General features: G+C 42.2%; 3 protein-coding genes across 3 annotated transcripts; 2 read left to right on the plus strand and 1 right to left on the minus strand.

The window, feature by feature from the left end:
- Positions 1-967: 967 nt before the first annotated feature.
- On the plus strand, positions 968-12,101 carry coq10b (coenzyme Q10B). The gene is made up of 5 exons (XM_017469367.3): positions 968-1,147; positions 5,420-5,572; positions 7,696-7,888; positions 7,979-8,080; positions 8,476-12,101. The coding sequence occupies exons 1-5, from the start codon at positions 1,047-1,049 to the stop codon at positions 8,641-8,643; spliced, it is 717 nt and encodes a 238-aa protein (XP_017324856.1). The 5' UTR covers positions 968-1,046; the 3' UTR covers positions 8,644-12,101.
- Positions 11,705-16,401, minus strand: hspd1 (heat shock 60 protein 1). The gene is made up of 11 exons (XM_017469365.2): positions 16,248-16,401; positions 14,922-15,097; positions 14,286-14,621; positions 14,080-14,175; positions 13,889-13,982; positions 13,624-13,792; positions 13,408-13,507; positions 13,054-13,299; positions 12,802-12,976; positions 12,534-12,712; positions 11,705-12,380 (listed from the first exon to the last, which is right to left on the minus strand). Exons 2-11 carry the CDS (start codon positions 15,093-15,095, stop codon positions 12,222-12,224), a joined length of 1,728 nt encoding a protein of 575 aa, XP_017324854.1. The 5' UTR covers positions 15,096-15,097; positions 16,248-16,401; the 3' UTR covers positions 11,705-12,221.
- A 509-nt stretch (positions 16,402-16,910) lies between these two features.
- hspe1 (heat shock 10 protein 1) lies at positions 16,911-18,957 on the plus strand. The gene is given in 4 exon segments (NM_001201149.1): positions 16,911-16,942; positions 18,335-18,496; positions 18,587-18,676; positions 18,766-18,957. Coding segments are annotated over 4 exon segments (306 nt in total). The 5' UTR covers positions 16,911-16,939; the 3' UTR covers positions 18,817-18,957.
- The last annotated feature ends 577 nt before the right edge of the window (positions 18,958-19,534 follow it).

Genomic DNA, 19,534 nt, shown 5'->3' on the forward strand with positions numbered 1-19,534 from the left:
TGCAAATCTAACCCTAGCTGTCTGACAAAATGTACAAAATGTATCATATTAAAATATCATTGTTAGTGTTCAAGTCAGAGTGTGTACAGTGTCATTCGAATGCAAAGCTGTTTATTTTCATGTGTATAGAGTATAATTGCGGAATGGTGCTTCTTACAGACCTCATCGACTCAAATTCCACAATTCAGATAGTAAATAGTGGTACCAGAACAGAAGGAAACATGCAGTTAGTTCACTTCACACAGGAAACGTCTGTTTATAGTTAAACAGCATACATACAGACTGAGTACAGTGAGTGGTTTAACCCTCCTATTATGTCATGGGGGTCAATCTGACCCATTTCCACACTTGAGATGTCTGAAATACTGGTTAATCTCTTTTTCTCTTTGAAATGTTTTGACTTTCCTCATTTAGGGTCATGAATTTACATGCAAAGATTTCTTCTTATTACGGCTTTGTCTCGGACAAGCCGTAATAAAGCTCTACTCTTTGAAGCCGTTTTTGTGTGGGAAAATTTAACCTCTGGAAGTCATTTTGACCCATAACCCCCCCCCCCCCCCCCCCACACACACACACACACATAATATGAGGGTCAAAGAAAGAAAGAAAGGTGAAGTGTTTACACGTCGAGAACAAATCTGCTGCTAAATAACGTAGTATGTACGTCCGACTTTCATGTTCATGTAGTGCCTTTTATATTTTGTCCTCATTTCATTAACTTTCACTGCGTCCTCAACAGATTTAACTCTAACCTTTGCTAGATATGCGCTTTGGGTCGCCCAGCCTGGGCAACTCTATCTCACATCCCGTGACATTTCTGCATACGTCATCGCAGTATATTTACATACTCAGGGGCGGCGTGACGTGCAGAACTTTCAACCAATAAGCAGCGATCTACACGCTCGTTCCATCCAATAGCATTGTGAGTATTACTGGGCGAGACCACCTAAAAGGGGGCGGGCTTTGCTGTTGGAAAAAAAAAAAAAGGAAAAAGAAGTGTAGTTCGCTAAGGGGGAAAGGTGAAGAAAGAAATAGCTGAAGTGAAGATGGCGAGAGGCTCCCGGTGTTTACGGAGAGCGGTAGCCGAGTGTATTAAACAGTTACCGTTCACAGCTACTCGAGAAACACCGGGCAGGAATGGCGTCAGGTAACACATTACCGGAAACTGTACACATTTCCGCACTTTAACGCATTGTAGCTGCTTACAGCTAATTAGCTAGCATTAGCTAGTTATACAGCGAACTCTTTGATCATGGAAGCGAGCCAGATAACTTTACCCAAATTACATCAACAATTGTTGTTTTGTTTAGTTTGGCTCGTGGTTAAACTTGTAAACAAGTCAGCTATATATAATATATAATTAGAATTAACTTCCTTATACGCGCTGGAGAAAAACTAGCTGCATATCTGTGGTTAGTGTTAGTAGTTTTGACCAGCTCTTAACCAGCCTTTGTGTAAAATTAGCATTGCATATAAACAACATAAATAAATAGAAAGCGTGTAGATTTGACGTGTTTTTTCCCTTCTCATGTCCTTGAGTGTTTACGTATCATTTGGTCTTACAACTTTTTATTGTTCTTTTGCAGTGAATGTTTTTGTTTGTTTGTTTGTTTGTTTTTGTTTCGTTAAGAACTTGTAAGGTCTTGGGCTTTATATCTATGTGTGTGTGTGTGTGTGTATCTCTGGTTGATGTGAGAATTTGAACAGCTGTGTAATTTACCCGGCATTTTGAACGCTTCATTCAGGCATTTAAAGCTTTCGTTTAAACCTCAGCGTCTGACGTAACACGAGGGAGTGACGTCATGCCAGGTGACACCTGAGACTTCCTGGTCTCTAACTGTGTATATATAGATCAAGCTGCCTTTTCTTATCAGCTGCCGGGACACGGTGTACCTACTACACAGGAGCAGTGCCGACCAGGACATGTCCTCTAGCACGGACGCTTTCCCATCGTGCCTGGCCGTGAGCTTCATATGTAGGTTTAGCAAGCGAGACGATTGTCGTCATGACGACACGCGCTTGTTAAAATGGTTAAAAACCTTCCACTCGTCGATCCTTGATGCGATACGGTTCGAGCGTCCGTTTCGGATCAGATCTACATAATACCCACTAAATATTAAAAACATGGATGTAGTTATAGACTGTCACTCACTACATCTGTGTATACGCACTTCCGTGTGGTGGAGCACAAACTTGTGTATGAACAGCATGATACAATGAGCCAGGGGAAAAGGAATGAAAGAACCATTGAGTGAGACTACTTGTACTTCATTTTGGGTTTAATATTTATAACACCCATCCATCCATTTTCTATACCGCTTATCCTATCCCAGGGAACTCGTGGCACACTCATTCACACACTGGACAATTTGGAAATGACAACCAGCCTACCATGCATGTGTTTTGGACTCGGGGAGGAAACCGGAGTACCCAGAGGAAACCCACGCACACAGGGGCCACGGCAGGAGTCGAACCCCCAACCCCGGTGTTGTGAGGCAAACGAATTATAAACATACTTATGGTTATACTGTGTTTTCTCAGCCTCCGTATCGTGTTTTTGCAGATATTCACTTTGACATATTCCTGTTGGCTCCTGATGTTTCAGACCCCGTATTTTAAGGATTGAAGAAAAAAAGTTAACAGCGTCCTGTGATTTTAAGATGTATTAAAGAGGTGTTAAGCGATTTGTTTTAGGCAGCGTGTGAACACGGCGAGTAAACGAGAACATCTCACGTGTTTGCTGACAGGCTTTTGTGTGCGATGGCAAAAAGGACCCGGGCGAGACCGGGGTGCTGGGAAACTTCACGTCCACAAAGAAGATTTAGAATTATTATTATTATTATTATTATTATTATTATTATTATAATAATAGAATACAATCTGTCAACTTTTAGAAGAATTATAATAGTCATGAAAACTCTGGAGTAAAACAAATGGAACTATGGGGATTATGTTGTGATAAAAAAAATGCTAAATTTTTCGCCTAGGATTTCCCGAAATGTTTTCTTGGCGTTTTCTCACCCGATCTCTTGAGGAATTTCCCCGAGATGCCTTTTAAACAGTATTAAAGGAGTTCACACCTACGCTGCACTCTTATCGGCTGCTTTCCAGAATATTTCTTTCGGAAAAATAACTTTTGTAAACAAGTTGTTCGTTTTCTAACGAAAGAAACGAAGACGTCGGCACGATTTATATTTTTGTCTGCGACACCGATTTCACACATTTAATCGCACACCTTCAGATCAAAATGTTTTTAATGTCGTGAGAGCCGTTTCAGTCGGGTGTCCACAAACTTCTGACCGGTAGTGTCTCCAGATATGCAAATGCGTTTAGTTTATTTGTTGGGGCACCAGAGAGTGTCGCATGCATGTGATTTGTAAGACAGTGTGAAGTCGGCCGGGTTCAGCAGTGAGGTGAAATCCCAATATGAGCGCGTTGGGAGAATAGCGACAGTGGAGAGTAGATGGATGAACATTGCTTGTGCTTCGTGTGTAACTTTACTGTCGTTAGTGAACACATTAACACCGTGTGAGACTGGCTTACGCTCTTATCCGTTTTCCGATAATAGAAACCTTTTAATTTAATAGAAATGTTTTTCTTTAGTTTGACGGCGGAACGGCTTCACCGGATTCCTGATGTAAATGTAGATTTAGATATTTGACAAGTGGTGTTTATGACCTGCTTCATCCCTCCCTGCTTTTGTCTGTGACTTAAAACTCATAGGACAAATAGACGTCAGGCCATTATCATTATTACTACTACTATTATTATTATTATTATTATTATTATTATTATTATTAATGCCTCCCGATCACATGGGCATTATGACTCATAACAAAATTCCAATCCGTTACAGTCATGTCCTTAAATAGTAATAGCAGACTATTGCAGATATTTAGGCGTGTCAGTAAAGAGCAGTTTAACAACTATATCGTTAAAGAACTTATTAATGTCTTACAGAGCGCATTATAAACAGCTTTTCTATGTTCTGTTTATATTTGATCATCTTGTTGCATCAAAGCAGCGTGTAGTCATCTCTGTGTCCGAGATTAAATGATGGGGTGGATTAGATGAACTATACCTCCTACAGTGACGGCGTTTACCCGGACAGTGATAATCTAATCATCGGCCTTATTCTGAATAAGACGTATAATATTCTGATTACGTCTGTTCCATCTGTGTTTACTTCGAGTATGACTTCAGTCGAATTGAGGTCATCAGTAATCACTGTTTACGTGTTAGTTTCTTAATCGGGTTAATATCGGATCACCGTCGTGCGTGTAAACGTACTGGTTGCCTTTGCGGTACACCTTGGTGCAGCACACAACAGGAGGAGAACACGGAAATATTCTGACGTACCGGGTATAAAGGCCATAAAAGCTGTTCGCCTCGGGCTAAGCATAGAGGTGCAGTGTTTGTGGCGGCGTTTTTCGTTAACCCAAAGGTGACTCTATTAACTATAAGGGTTGAGATCGCAGTCCAGAACGACAGGCCGAAGTGATTAAGGAGTTGGCGGCTGAGCGTCAGGTAGCTCTGGGGAACGGTTATAGAGATGGAAAGCGTTAGAGGCTGTGAGAGGAAGACGATACCCCTTTCAGGAGACGTATCGCGGTTCATCCAGCTGAACATTCGGGGGTGGGTTGTTCAGGAAGGAGAGCATTGGGCAGAAAAGAAGGAGCAAGGAGGAGTTTCCCAATCCGGCCATGAGATCGATTTCAGTACGTTCTTCCTTCCTGTTCTTAAAGGCTATCTGGGGGGGGATACAAAAAAACAACATAAAATATAACATAAACAAAGTGTGGAAAATCTTATGAGGCAATTCGCTAACGAATGATTAATTTCCCCTGTGTATGGAGACTGTTGGGACGCCCTGTAGATTCCTCTACAGTAATGCTATGTCTCGTTTTATTTACAGCTGATCCGTCCTGATTGTAACCTGCTCGGCCAGTTTATTCGACAGGTCGTGAAGTCATGTTCTCTTTAGCCGAGGCCGAGGGGCCAATTTCCATAGTTCGATCTCTCGGTAGTAAACGTAGAGCTGGAGAAAGTGAGTGGTGGATATCTCCTGGATATCGATAAGCTTCTAAGAGTGTCGTGTAAGCTTGTTTTTCATTGATTAAGCCTGATGTTCTCTAGAAGAAGTTATCTCTGCAGTCTAACTGCTTTGATCAACAGAAAATTCCAGGATCGTGTCAATAATCCAATCCGTCTAAACAAAGAACGGTGTCGACTCGGCCGATTGATGATGATGACGACATCGTCGCGTCTCTAAAGTACCTCTAGTCCTGCTGAGATCAGGAAAAATCAATGTGGTGGTGATGATGATGATGATGATGATGATTGTACGGACGTCGTTACTGTGTGAAAAGCATTATGACGCGTTTCTCATCACTGGCTGCGTTGTCTATTTTGCGTATAGATATCTGTCATCGTGTGGGATTCTGATGACCAGGGTGTCTCCTTTCTTGCGGACCGTGTCTGGCCGTCCTGCCCTCAGTTCCACCAGAAGCTTCTTCAACCTCACCGATTCCTTTAACAAGAGGAAAGAGTACTCCGAGAGACGCATCATCGGGTAAGGTGTCAACTAAGTCGTGACTGAAATGTTTCCAGCTTTGTTTGCTCTTTTTTTTTTCTTCTTTCTATTCTCTTCTAAAAAGTACTTCGTTTAGTCCCCGTAGATCTGTACACACTTAATTAGAATAACATTATGTCTAGTCAGAGGTCATGACCGCTGCGGTCTGAACAAGTCGACCAGTGTTACTTCTCTATAACAGTAGCTTTGTGTAATCACGCCGTGGTTTACCACACGTAAATTTGATAATATTACAGTATATCCTATTTAGATCGGTCAGTCAACACGATGTTGTACTGAAGGCAAATTCCCTTTTAATCTGCTAGAGACAGTAATTTCAGGGTAGATCACTTTCAATAATAATTCTTAATCCAATTCAAAAGAAAACAAGAAGTAATCAATAATGTATAAACATCACATAAAGCACACAGAAGAGAATTCGAGATGTTTACCTGGGGAAAGGAAACTAGTGGGAGATCGGTCTTCGGATTCCCCAAATCTTTCGCCAGCTCTGCCCTGAATACCCAAGTACTCTGTAGGTCCACTAAATGCTGCTGATGGGTGCACTCTTCAGGGGGTCAGTTGGCATTTGTGATTGAGTGAGTGGGTCTTCGATGTCCGTGGAAGGATCTTTACATTCAGGAGGTGACTTTGTATGGGACCCGGGGACGGACGTTTTCAACTAGAGATCAATCGATATTGATTTAAAAAAAAATTTAAATAACCGATACAGATACCAATTATTTGCAAGTTTATGTGCACGAGAACCGATATTTATTTATTTATTGTTTGTTTTACTTCTGTTTTTGACACGGTGATAATACCGAACCGGACGAACCGTTTTATTTATAACCGTTTTGTCGGTTTCACTTCCTCCTTGCATGCAAAACAAAACCCCTCTTATTTATACACCAATAAAATAGAGGGGTCTGAAAGAGTGCCAAAAAAAAACCAATAAAGCGTGTAGTATTTATTTATTTATTTATTTATTTATTTATTTATTTTTAAGCTTTGATGAGGTAAACAAATAAAGCACACAAAAATAATTCCAACAAATAAACAAAAAAACCCAAACAGATGCAGTTATGCAATGGCGGTCCCACAAGCAATTCTCAAAATGAACACAAGATGGCACCATTTACCGGTGGAGCCGATATTACAAAAGCGATATCCAATTATTGAAATCCACTTAAATATCAGGGGAAATATCGGTGAAACCGATCATCGGTCGATCTCTACTTTTAACCGCATGTGATATTTTTCTTATTGGTGGTTTGAACTGCTGCTGAGGGAATGAGACCGTTTTTCCAGACTCGTTGAGACCTTTTGAATGATATTAAACATGTATAGTCAACTTCTTATTCACATTAAACATACTATCTAATACTTATAGACCTTGGGTGAGTGTGAGAGAGAGAGAGCGTGAGCGAGAGAGGGGGGGGGTAATGTAGGAGAACAATAGTGAGGTGTGATCTTCCACTCTGTATGATGTTATCTAGAATGAAGACTCTAGTTCCCTGGAAGAGAGTTCAAATGTTAATTATTGTAAGAATCCTTTTGTTTTCCCAGAGAGCAGTTCTCTCCAGGTGCAGACATCTTGGCACCGGCCTTGCAGTATCACATTTCACATTCCTTTACCCTTGTAGTTTACATAAAAACACCAGGAACTAGGGCTGTTTCTCTGAAGCTTGAGAACTTCTGTGGAAAGATTTTAAGGAAGCAGCATTTTAAGAAAACCCTTGCTGAGGAATATTATATTACTTTAGTAATATAATTACTTTAATTTCTACTCTTGTACTGATTTTAATCGAGACTCTCTTTAAGCACGAGCAGCAGTCCAGAGACGCCGCTGGCTGGCTTCACGTGATGTCGGTCATGCGATGGGGGAGACGTAAACTGGAGAGTGGGACTTGGCCATGACTAAATTAGGGAGAAAATCTGGGGAGAAATCCAAAAGAAAAACGGTTGTAAACGGACATGACTCATGGCCACTCTGCCCATTTTTCCCAGTCGACGTCTTCTGCGTCCCGACGTGACGCCTCGGACATTTCTCGCGTGGTTTCCGCGTGTCGTGTACACAGTTGCGCTCATCCCAGTCTTTCTATTCCTCCATCTGCTTTCAGGTATTCCATGCAAGAGATGTATGAAGTGGTGTCCAAGGTCGAAGACTATCTTCACTTTGTGCCCTGGTGCAAGCGCTCGGACGTAGTGTTCCGACGGTCTGGTTTCTGTAAGGCCAAGCTATCAGTGGGATTTCCTCCCGTGGTGGAGAATTACACGTCTCTTGTTACTACAGTGCGCCCCCATTTGGTGAAGGTAGGCATTTACATGAACATCTCGGTTAACTTCATGAGCAAGGCACATTTTTCTGGCGACGCGCATCACGTTTCCTGTCTTGTCCACAAGGCTTCGTGTTCAGACGGTAAACTGTTTAATCACCTGGAGACGGTGTGGCGCTTCAGTCCTGGCTTACCTGGCTACCCCCGTACCTGCACCCTGGACTTTGCTGTAAGTAACACGAAAACATTCGTACGTGTCTGTCTCGTTTTGTCAAACAACCTGAGAAGCGAATCCCTTGTGTAAAGGTATGCAGCATATTTACCTGTTGATGCAACTTGGTTTTCCTTGTGTTGTGTTTTTAAAGCATTTACCTGTTCTACTGAATCTCTTACTGTTATTATAATAATTATTATTATTATAAAATGTGGGAAAATAAATGTGTGTCTAAACTTGTGACTGGTAGTGTATATACTTGTATTGTTTAAATAAAGTTTGACACTTTGACAAGTTTTCAATCATTTCAGGCATTGCATTTAGTGTTTATCATCAGCCCACGTCATCTTTCTTTCTTTCTTTCTTTTTCTTTCTTTCTTTCTGTCTTTCTTTATACCCTACCCCGACAGATTTCCTTCGAGTTCCGCTCCCTGATCCACTCTCAGTTGGCCACCGTGTTCTTCGACGAAGTCGTGAAGCAGATGGTTTCGGCGTTTGAACGACGGGCCTGCACGATCTACGGCCCCGAGACACAGATCCCACGCGAGCTGATGTTCCACGAGGTCCACCACACGTAGCGCATCTCCACACGGACACACCTCCAGGGTGGGAGGGCATTATTGAGGGAATTCTGTGAAAAGGGTGCTTTTGGAGAGAGAGGGAGGAGGGGAGGAGGGAAGGAGGGAGCGAGGGAGGGAGGGGGGGGAGCGAAACGAAACAAACACACAACTACACGTGCCTCATTATGGGCAGTACCCGGTCCAAACACAACCGTCTGATTTGATTTGACATTTTTAATCCCAAGTTATTTTCCAGGCTGGATCTAATTCGAGGGCTTGACACCGTTGGCATAATAACTGCGTCACTCCATCTCTAGGAATGTTTTAGAACTGCGCTTTGAGCCATATTGTTTAACGCCCGCTGGATTATGTGGAAGGTCTGCCAAGAGCTCCGTAAACACATTGTTTTTGTTGTTGTTTTTTTTTTCGGATGTGAGAAGGTGCAAAGGAGATGGAGCCGGTTATTTATTCAGCACGTGTGGGATTGAGGATTTCAGTAGGATTGAACCAGTTGTGTTTTTCAATTTTTTTTTATCATCTAGTAAGCTTTTTTTTTTTTTTTGGGGGGGGGGGCGTGTGTGTTTTGTTTTAAAAAAAATTAAACAAACACACTCAAACTATTTCAGAAGAGCTGGACCTGGGGTGATGTGCATTGTGCATACTCGCGTAATCATAAGCAGTATTTTCTTTTCTTTTCTTTTCTTTTTTTTTTTTCTTCTTCTCCGTACACAAACTCGCAAGACGACTCGACTCGATTCGATTCGAGCGCCCTGCGTATAACGTGTACGCCGTGTCGATGCTCCGAGTGCTATTGCACGCAAGACTGACGGGCAGAAATCCTTCCACACAGGCATCGGTAAGGCTTTCCGTGAGAACCCGAACATAACATAAACACTCGTACAGCAATAACGTTTCCACCGCGCGCTGCGATGGCGTGCTTGCCACGTCCGAGACGTACGTATGCACGTGTATATGGTTTTACCTGCTGAGCGTTCATCGACGGGAGCACCATACGGAACATCTTGCGCCGTGTCCAAATGTTTTATTGTGTAAAAGTGTGCAATATATTTTTGTAAAGTTTGATTTATTATTATTATTATTATTATTATTATTATTATTATTATTTTTTAAACAGATACATCATTGCAACTTTACTAAAGGGGCCCAAACTCAGGGGGCTGATGGGGAAATACACTTCACGGCTCTCGTGAGATTGCTGTAAAGTGAGGTATCTGCATGCCCTTACTGTTTTTGAACCTAGCACATGGCGTGTTATTTATCACTGTATTCAAACATATATTCATAGACCTCCGATATATTTATTTGAATTTCTTTTTTTTTTTTTTTTTGGTTATGGGAAAACCACATGTATATAACTAATGTAAACCCACAGACTAGACTACAGTGTATTATAATTTTTTTTTTGTTTGTCTGTTTTTGATTCTTGTAGTAAGGCTTTATTTTAGTAGATCTGTTTCGGGGGTGTTTAAGGAGTTGTGTCCTGGCGAGTCTGCACCCGACCTGCATGGTTTATAAACTATTTTTATATTTAAAAACCCGGGCTTGGTGTGTGGCGTGGTCTCTGTGCACTACCTTGTTTTCCAGCATGTGCTCCAGACCGGCTTCACCTTCAAAATAGACGGGTCATGTGAGGGGATAATATTAGACACCTCTTTTAATATTAGGCACGTCACAACAGCTGGTGGGTGGAGAGCGTACCCGCAACTTTACATTACAACGTTGCATATGCACCACCGGTCGAAAGTTTCTGGACACTCCGCTGACATGTCTCTCGTGATATTAAAAAGCTTTTTGATCTCGCGATCGGACGTGTCCAATCGGCATCGTAGACAGAAAAATATCAAAGTGCAGACGTCTTCACTTCTCTCGTTAGAAAATGAATATTTTATTTACAAATTTTTTTAATTATTTTTTTTAAACGGACGACGGCTTTCCAAAAAGCAGCCGAGAAGAGTGCAGCGTAGGTGGGAACTCCTTTAATACTGTTTAAAAAGCATCTCGGGGACATTCCTCAAGAGATCACCAAGAATACATTTCTGGAAATTCTACAAGAAGGGCGTCTACTTTGAAGATGCTAAAATACTCAATTATTTTGTCTTATTTTGGATTTTTTAATCATGATATAATTCCCATCGTTCCATTTGCGTTACTCCAGAGTGCTGATGACTTTTATTAAAATAAAATGTGGGAAAATAAGGTGTGGCTTAATAAGGAACTGGAGTCTGGAGAAATGTGAGAAATACATCATATATATGCGCGCCAATATACATCAAACTTTCCAGTCACGGTAGAGTCGCGTTCTAATAAAATGAGGAGGTCCTATTGGTTTTCTGTCCTCCTGAAGAACGGATCGGATTTCCCAGCAGTACGTCTGCGTGACGGTTATTTAAAGGGTCACTAGATGAAACCGGGTGGTCTGTGTTTCTTAACAGGAATTATAATTGGTCCACAACTTGCAGGTCCATCCATGACTTAAACAGAAGCTGATTATTCGAGAAGATTGGCACGGCGTCGTCATAACACGCACGCAGTCACCGTTTCACAAGAAGAGGGTAAAAATCTCATTTGAAAAGACTCCAGTTAGTTTGGAACATCATGTTTTTATTAAATTAAAAAAAAGAACAATTACTAATGACTTATTGTACAAAAACAGTTGCTGATTATGGTCACACATTTTGTGAAGTAACTTTCTGTAACTGAGAAATAACGCTGGAGGATTATTATTATTCACTATGAAGGTTATTCCATGCTGAACAGCAGTCTTAATACCGTCACCGGACGTACTCAAGAGGAAGCGTGCCGTCGTACGCTCGGGTACGGCTTCTTTAAAACTGCTCTCCAACAAGTTTATGCAAAAAAAAAACAAAAAAACATCATTTTCCAACATTTCTCCAATCACGGCTGAAGAAACACCAACCCCTTCCCCGCCCTCCCCTCAAACCCATCAGACAAAGACAAGTGACAGAGTCAAGGCCCAACACTCAACGCTCTTACACACAGACAGCTCTCGTTTAGGTATTTACTTACGTTAAATCAAGAACAGCGTCAAACATGCAAGTCTTCTGAGAGATTCTTTTAATCATCTTGAATGTTTAGAACAAGTGTAAACATAACACATACGCACACACAAAAAAGGCAAACTGGACAGAAAAATAAAAGGAATTTGCTGAGGTCAGGCTCGAGTTCCTCGACATATCGGTGCTCCGTTTAAAGGCAGGTTTCAACGCGCTTTTTAACACGACATTCACGTTTAGCTACAAGCCTTAACACTATTCCCTCAATGCATAAAGAGGACAGATTAGAAGAAGAGCATTCGTGCTGCTTTCCTTATTAATCATTGATCAAACTGAGCATGTTGAGTATGGACTGAAATCACGTGATGCTTGTCTTTTGAGTAACAGGGTCGGGTCAGCTTCAGCCCCGAGTGGAGAGGCTTGGTTTATAGAAGTACATGGGTTTCTTCTGCATTGTCACACTCCTGGGCAGGTGAGGGAGTGCAAGGGAAGGGTCGACCTGTGTCCCGTGCGCTCACCATCCCTGCCGTAAAGTCTGTATGGCACGTGTGGAAGTGGTGTTTAGAAGCCCATTCCACCCATACCACCCATTCCGCCCATGCCACCTCCCATTCCTCCGGGCATTTCCTTCTCCTCCTTAGGCAACTCTGTAACCACGGCCTCCGCCGTCGAGAGCAGGGATGCAACACCAGCAGCGTCCAGCAGAGCTGTCCTTACCACCTGCAGGGGGAGCCAGAGAGACCATTAGAACATCTGCAGTATCTTTGCATGCACAGCAGAGGGCACCATAGCTTTCTTTTTTGTTTGTTGTGGTTCAGGGATTATTTTAGCCACCACTGGACATACAAAAAACACAACAACTTTGTAACACACCTTCGTAGGGTCGATGATTCCTCGTTCCACCATGTTGACGTACTCGCCGAGAAGGGCGTCGTAGCCGATCTCCGAGCCACTCTGCAGGATTTTTTCCACCACCAGAGAACCCTCCACTCCTGCGTTCTTAGCGATGGTCATGGCAGGGATGCGCAGTGCTCTGCGGATGATGTCGATACCTGAGAAAGAAAGAAAGAAACGTTCGTATGATCCTATAATCGGCTGTACGTTCTTTAAAGTCGGTATCAATTCTTCTCAGAAGATTTACCGATCTTCTGGTCCTCGTTGATGGGTTTGATGGTATCCAGGGCAGGGATGCAGCGCAGGAGAGCACAGCCACCTCCGGGAACAATGCCCTCTTCGACAGCAGCCCTAGTGGCGTTCAGAGCGTCGGTCACTCTGTCTTTCTTCTCGTTCACCTCCACGTCGCTCGTTCCACCGACCTACGACAGGGCAGATCAACCGCTGTTACCCCACTGCAGCTAAACAGACCAAAGCATTTCAGATCCTGCTAACGTACCTTCAGTACAGCCACTCCGTCAGAGAGCTTGGCCAGGCGCTCGTTGAGTTTCTCCTTCTCGTAATCGCTGGTGGTGGTATCCAGCTGCTCGGCGATCTCGATGGTACGCTTCTCGATGGCAGCCGGGTCTCCGTGGCCCTTCAGGAGCATGGTGTCATCCTTGGTCACGACCACCTCGCCCACACGGCCAAAGTCATGCGCCTGTATGTCCTCGACGGCCAGGCCGACAGCCTCGTCGCCAAACACCTGAACCAACAGAGAGGCATGCGTCAGAACTGCGCACAGGCTAAGTTCTATCAGGAAAACAGGAAGTCATTTTTTTTGTTGTTTTTTTTTGGAGTAAAATCCACATACGGTTCCTCCAGTAGCAATCGCCATGTCTCTAAGCTGGTTCTTCCTGTTGTCTCCGAACCCTGGTGCCTTTACCGCCACAACCTGCAGCCCAACCTTCAACCTGGAGGAGTTAAATACACGTTACAGCCCAAGCGTTCCAATTAACAGAACAGTTTTAGGAACAGGAATAGAAATGGAAGCATTTACAACGAGCTGTATTTAGAACAAAAGACGAACCTGTTGAGGACAAGCGTGCTAAGGGCCTCCCCATCTACATCCTCAGCCACGATGACCAGGGGTTTACGGTGCTGGTTGGCAATCTCCAGGGCTGGCACAATGCTCTGAACGCTGGATATCTTCTTCTCACTCAGAAGCACGTAGGCATCCTGGAACTCGCACTTCTGACCTATACAGAACAGAGAGTAGAGACCGAGTGAAGGAGAGTTTTGGGATAATTACACCAGACGTGCGTCATCAAAGACCGTACTACGTATATGCCGACCTTTAGCCGTGTTGATAAAGTAGGGGGAGATGTAGCCACGGTCAAACTTCATGCCTTCAATGATCTCCAGCTCGTCGTGCAGAGTTTTGCCATCCTAGATGACACAGAATGAGGTTTACAAAATGTTTACCAGGTTTAAAAAATAATTAACTAAGCAAGCAGAGGGAAAAAAGAAAAAAAAAAACCCATACCTTTACAGTGATCACTCCTTTACGTCCTACTTTCTTCATGGCGTCGGAAATGATCGTACCGATTTCGGTATCTCCGTTGGCAGAAATGGTGGCCACCTGTGGATATGACGGAGAAATATTTTAGTCGACTGACTAAAATAATCGATCCGGCTTTATACAGAACGCGATCCCTTTCCGTTAAAGATGTTATACGTTCCAAGTCTTACCTGAGCGATTTCCTCTGGTGTAGTGACTGGTTTGGACAGCTTCTTGAGCTCGTTGATGACCGTTTCCACAGCGAGCATGACTCCTCTGCGGATCTCTATGGGGTTGGCACCTTTGCTGATGGTATCGAAGCCCTCTTTGGCAATGGCCCGTGCCAGTACAGTGGCGGTGGTGGTGCCGTCACCCGCTTCCTCATTTGTGTTATTAGCCACGTCCTGCACCAACCTCGCCCCGATGTTCTTGTACTTGTCTTTAAGGTCAATGCTTTTGGCAACTGTGACGCCATCTTTGGTGACCTTTGGGCTGCCCCAGCTCTGCTCGATGATAACTGTGCGACCCTGACGAACAACAAAGACCTTAAGACACGTACAAACTGAGGATATAGATATATATATATTCTGGATACAAAGAGTGAGTGTAAAGAAATCACAAACACTCCCAAGTGCCCAGTCAGTTTTTTTTGTCTTGAAACTCCCATATTAATACTAAGCTCTATTAGCAATATTAAAGTACTAGAATCTATGATCATCTAAAATAATTTATTACAATAATTCAGGCCAAGCTTAAAATATATTAAAAATACACAGTTAAAGTCTCTTTTTTTTTTTCATACAATATGGTTAAAGGTCTAAACTAACCTTTGGTCCCATAGTGACAGCCACGGCATCTGCCAAAAGGTCCACTCCTTGGAGCATGAGCGCCCGGGCATCAGCTCCAAACTTCACGTCCTTGGCATAGGCCCGGGTGAGGTGTGGAGCAAGAGCTCTGCACACCGGCCTCATCTGCCTCATCACACTGGGCAAGCGCAGCATCTCTGGAAAAACAAACACAGACATTTTTGATCTGGAAAATTCTAGATAACTCACCCGTTCATGAGCACTATTGAATTTAAATTCTAGTCACATGAGCACACAAACGTCAGAGATGGCAACCGGCACCCCCTAGTGGTGCTTAAATGAACTGCAGTAATTTGGCTGCAAGAGGAGGTGCTTTTCAATGCCAATCAATTACATTTCACCAAGCTTACACCTTTATCATCAAAATCAATCAATTCAATACGCCTTTAATGAGCAATTATGAGAATACCCCCCCCACCCACACACACACACACACACACACACTCACACACTCTATAGTCTCAGAGCCTTCTTAAAACTACATGAGAGTTCATTCATGCGCCCACGTGCGTCCAGTCCAGGTCACGCGTCACAAGGTCAAGCTGAACGTCCTCATGGCAACACGACCGGAAGTACCGTCTAACCGGCTCGCGAAACATTGCAGCATCACGACTGGCTCAATAATAATAATAATAATAATAATAATAATAATAATAATAATAATAATTTGAAGGTGCTGTAGAAAGCACATGACTAGCTTGTTTTGCTAGCTAGCCAACACTGAGAGTTCACATTTTAATACTGAATGGTAATGTCAGCTGTCTGGCAACTCCACAGCAAGGGCTGTTGGATAAAAGCTTCTGACAAATAGAGATTGATAGATAGATAAATAAATAAATAAATGAATGCATTGTAATTTGGTTAGCATAGGTGAGGCATGACATCAATGAGATGCTATAAATCACGCGACTACAACCTGGGAAGTTTCCAGAATCAAAATCAAGTTTATTCAAACACCATTCGACAGCTAATATTTGCTCAACTCAGGCCGCGTTGCTAGCTAGCGTTAATTTCTCAACATGGGTCAGGTATTCACCTAGTTCATCATTGTCCTTTAAGCAGGTATGAGACAGTGGAAATTTCGCGATCATGCAGCAAAACGTAATACAGAACAAGCATTGGGTTCATACAGAGTTTTAATACGACCTTGCCTTCATTATACACTAAATTATAAACTATTACTACAGCATTTGCAAAGCTTATGCATTTATATAGAATAAATGTCTTTTGTACGCTGCTGGAAATAATATATACCTTTAGAGAACGATAACGTGATTAAAAACTTACTCGAACAATGACTGGAAGCGAGGCAACCTGCCGGAGGAGAGAGAGAAGGAGAGAGAGAGTGATATAACGCAAGAAGAACACTCCTGCTGCAATTCAAGTAACGCACATGGGCTTCTACATCCGGGTAACAACCCGGCCCGCCCCGAAACCTGAATACACATTTCTTACTAACAATAAACACTTTTTAAATACTGTATCAACACAAACTACTATTAGTAATGCCTTATTATATATCCCCATGACTACTACAAGAAAAAAAGACACACAGAAGTCCTTATATTACTCAATATTAATACAAACATGATTTATGCTCGTTCCGGGGTCCAAACTTCCAGAATTTTCTCGACTGCTATTGGAGAAAAAAAGCGAGGTCAAGGGTTGACATTGAGTAATCTTTGTTCGTGATACACTCGGTTATTTATTTCTAACTGGCTGTTTTAATATTTCTTCAACATCTCCTCAACTAATTGCTCATAAGTGCTGGGGGGAAAAAAGCAGCAGCGTACATTTATTGTTTTATATCCTGCACAATTCTGTTCAGGCGCGTGTGCACGTTCGCGCATGCGCACTGGGCTTCTAGAGCTTTCTTCACGTGGGTCTCTGGTCCCTCTCTCCTTTTCATCAGTGCTACTCGGTTTTCTTTACTCTTTCACCCAGACAGGACTTGGAGCTGTTGAAGATTAACTGCAGATATGGTAAGAAGATTAACGATATGTTCTTATTATTTCAGCACGACAGCTAACTTTATTTGTTCGATATATAAAAATCTAACTATCAAAAAAAAAGGATCTTTTTTTATCCCCCCTTCTCGTTTATTGTTCAGTTTGGCGCAAGGTCATCCTGCAGCCACCAATACCCGATGATCATTAGAAATAGTAACATGGATCATATTGTTGCACTCCTTTGTTGAAATCCTTCATGTATTTTAGAGGTGCCAATACTTTCTAGATAGGGATCTGGCGACATGCATGCTCTCTAACATGAGTGCTGTGGATTAGCACACGATTTAATAACAGTTATACGTCCTTGATTTTATAAACTGCTCTATAAATATATTATTATTATTTTTAAAGACTAGTGTGATCAGATGTCACATGATCAGTCTGTTCATTTTTAGACCATTCAATGACTTGTGTAATTCTCAGCTGTCTGTCAAATAAATAAATAAATAAATAAATAAATAAATAAATAAATAAACGGCATTGACACAGGTGAGTCGCATGTGCGCGCGCTCCGTCTTCATTCACTCACTTCCGGGTTATGTTATGTGACGTCGCACGTGAGGTGACTCCTAGGATTCTCTGGGCATGAGTTCTGATGGAGAAGATCTGATTTATCTGGTGAAGTTAGACATAGAGTATGAAACGTTTGTGAGAGCCACTCTGAAACTCTTCCTTTGTTGGTTTATCATCTTACATTGATTTTCATGGTTCAACAAGTTTTCCTGTTTGTTCACATTTCACCGGTTATGAAAGACCGAGCAACGTTTAGGTTGGTGTGGACTTTCTACAACTCCTGCCCAACTCCATAGATCTCAACTGGCTCTTGTGATAGTTGTGTGCTTGTTAAAAAAGTGTAAATGTTAAGGCGGTGTGCCTCTCCTTCTCCCCTCTCTCAGCTGTCCTTTTCACCAGCCAGTTCTTTCCAGAAATTTTTGTCTGCTTCAGCCTTCGAGGATTATCTTAGTGTCCGTGTCCTTTGTCCTTCACCAAGTTGGTAAACATTTACAAAGCCTCCAAAAAATTTCTATCCCACTCACAGTACCGTCCTTGATCCTCCCGTCCCTCACACATGACCTTCACTCAAGGACATGGACACATTTGTTATGTGCCGCAGGTGTTGCAAATCTCTCATTCTGTGACAGTTTAACTCCTTAAGGTTTCCCAGAGTTAATCTCATTGGAATAAGCAGTTTCTGTTTGTAATTCAGTGTTCCTGGGACAGCCTCAGGATTCACAGTAACCCTGAACATGAATGATTCAACGAATGTGTGAAATTCTGCAGTCTTTAGTGTCCTCTACTGGAGCTAGCGTGGATGTGAATATTGCTTTGTCTTGTCTCACCCGCTTATCTTCTTTCTCACCATAGGCTAAGGCTTTCCGAAAATTTCTCCCCATGTTCGACCGAGTGTTGGTGGAACGGTTGGCAGCAGAGACTGTGACGAAAGGAGGCATCATGATTCCAGAAAAGTCCCAAGGCAAAGTGCTGCAGGCCACAGTGGTGGCTGTGGGACCTGGAACCACCACCAAGGTGTTTATGATCACAGAAAATCTTTCATTGTGGTGTGCATTTTTTGTGCTGGGAGATTATTAAAATCATGTCATTGCGTTTTTCTGTCAGAATGGAACTGTAACGCCTGTCTGTGTGAACGTTGGAGAGAAAGTTCTACTTCCAGAATACGGAGGCACAAAAGTGGTTCTTGAAGATAAGGTACGTGTCGTCTTGTATCGTGATCATTTGATTGTGCTTGAAAACCTTCATGAAACCTGTTCTAAAACTTGTGTTATTTTCAATCGTAGGATTATTTCCTGTTCCGGGATGCAGATATTCTAGGAAAATATGTTGACTAATCCCTGCGAGTGTCTATTATAACCACGCTTGTCATCCCCACGGAGTGGTTGCTTCTTTTTCCTTGTTTTTGGCTTTTCTATGTTGACAATTGTAAATAATTATGATCATTATTTGTTATTAATAAAATAAATTTGGGGGAAGTCTGAATGTGTTTTCCGATTTCGAAACTGTATAAATGTGCTATGAATTTATCTCGTATTCGGCATATAAACCTGTTTAATGCTTCGGTCAGGAGACAGGTGAGAGTCCAGCACTGGTTTAGTTTAATGCACCCTTATCTTGTAGTATCTTAGAGTAGTGCATATGCTTAGGGAATGACACACAGGTCATATTTGCATTCTTTTATAAGTGTATTTTATTAGCCCACTTCGATATCTGAGGCCGAAAGACTTCACAGCCATAATATACTGTATAGCTGCACTTCAATAAAGCGTGTAAAAGAAAGGTGTGCTCACTACGCACTGTAACTTATTCATTTCAGGTAATTAATAACAGGCTAGTGTGATGTTCTTACCACCCAAGAGTTAAATATTTGCCCATAACAGCACATTCCAAAGTGTTTTCTTATAGCATTATTTTGTGTTAAGTTGTAGTTCACCATAAAAACTGAAAAATAACATGAAAACAATTGTAAAATTATATACAATGTATATATGTTCACAATTTATGAGCACTTTATTAGGAACACCAGTACACCTGATCTAATCAGCCAATCGT

Source organism: Ictalurus punctatus, chromosome 6 (assembly GCF_001660625.3).
Source record: "Ictalurus punctatus breed USDA103 chromosome 6, Coco_2.0, whole genome shotgun sequence".
Classification (NCBI taxonomy): Eukaryota; Metazoa; Chordata; class Actinopteri; order Siluriformes; family Ictaluridae; genus Ictalurus; species Ictalurus punctatus.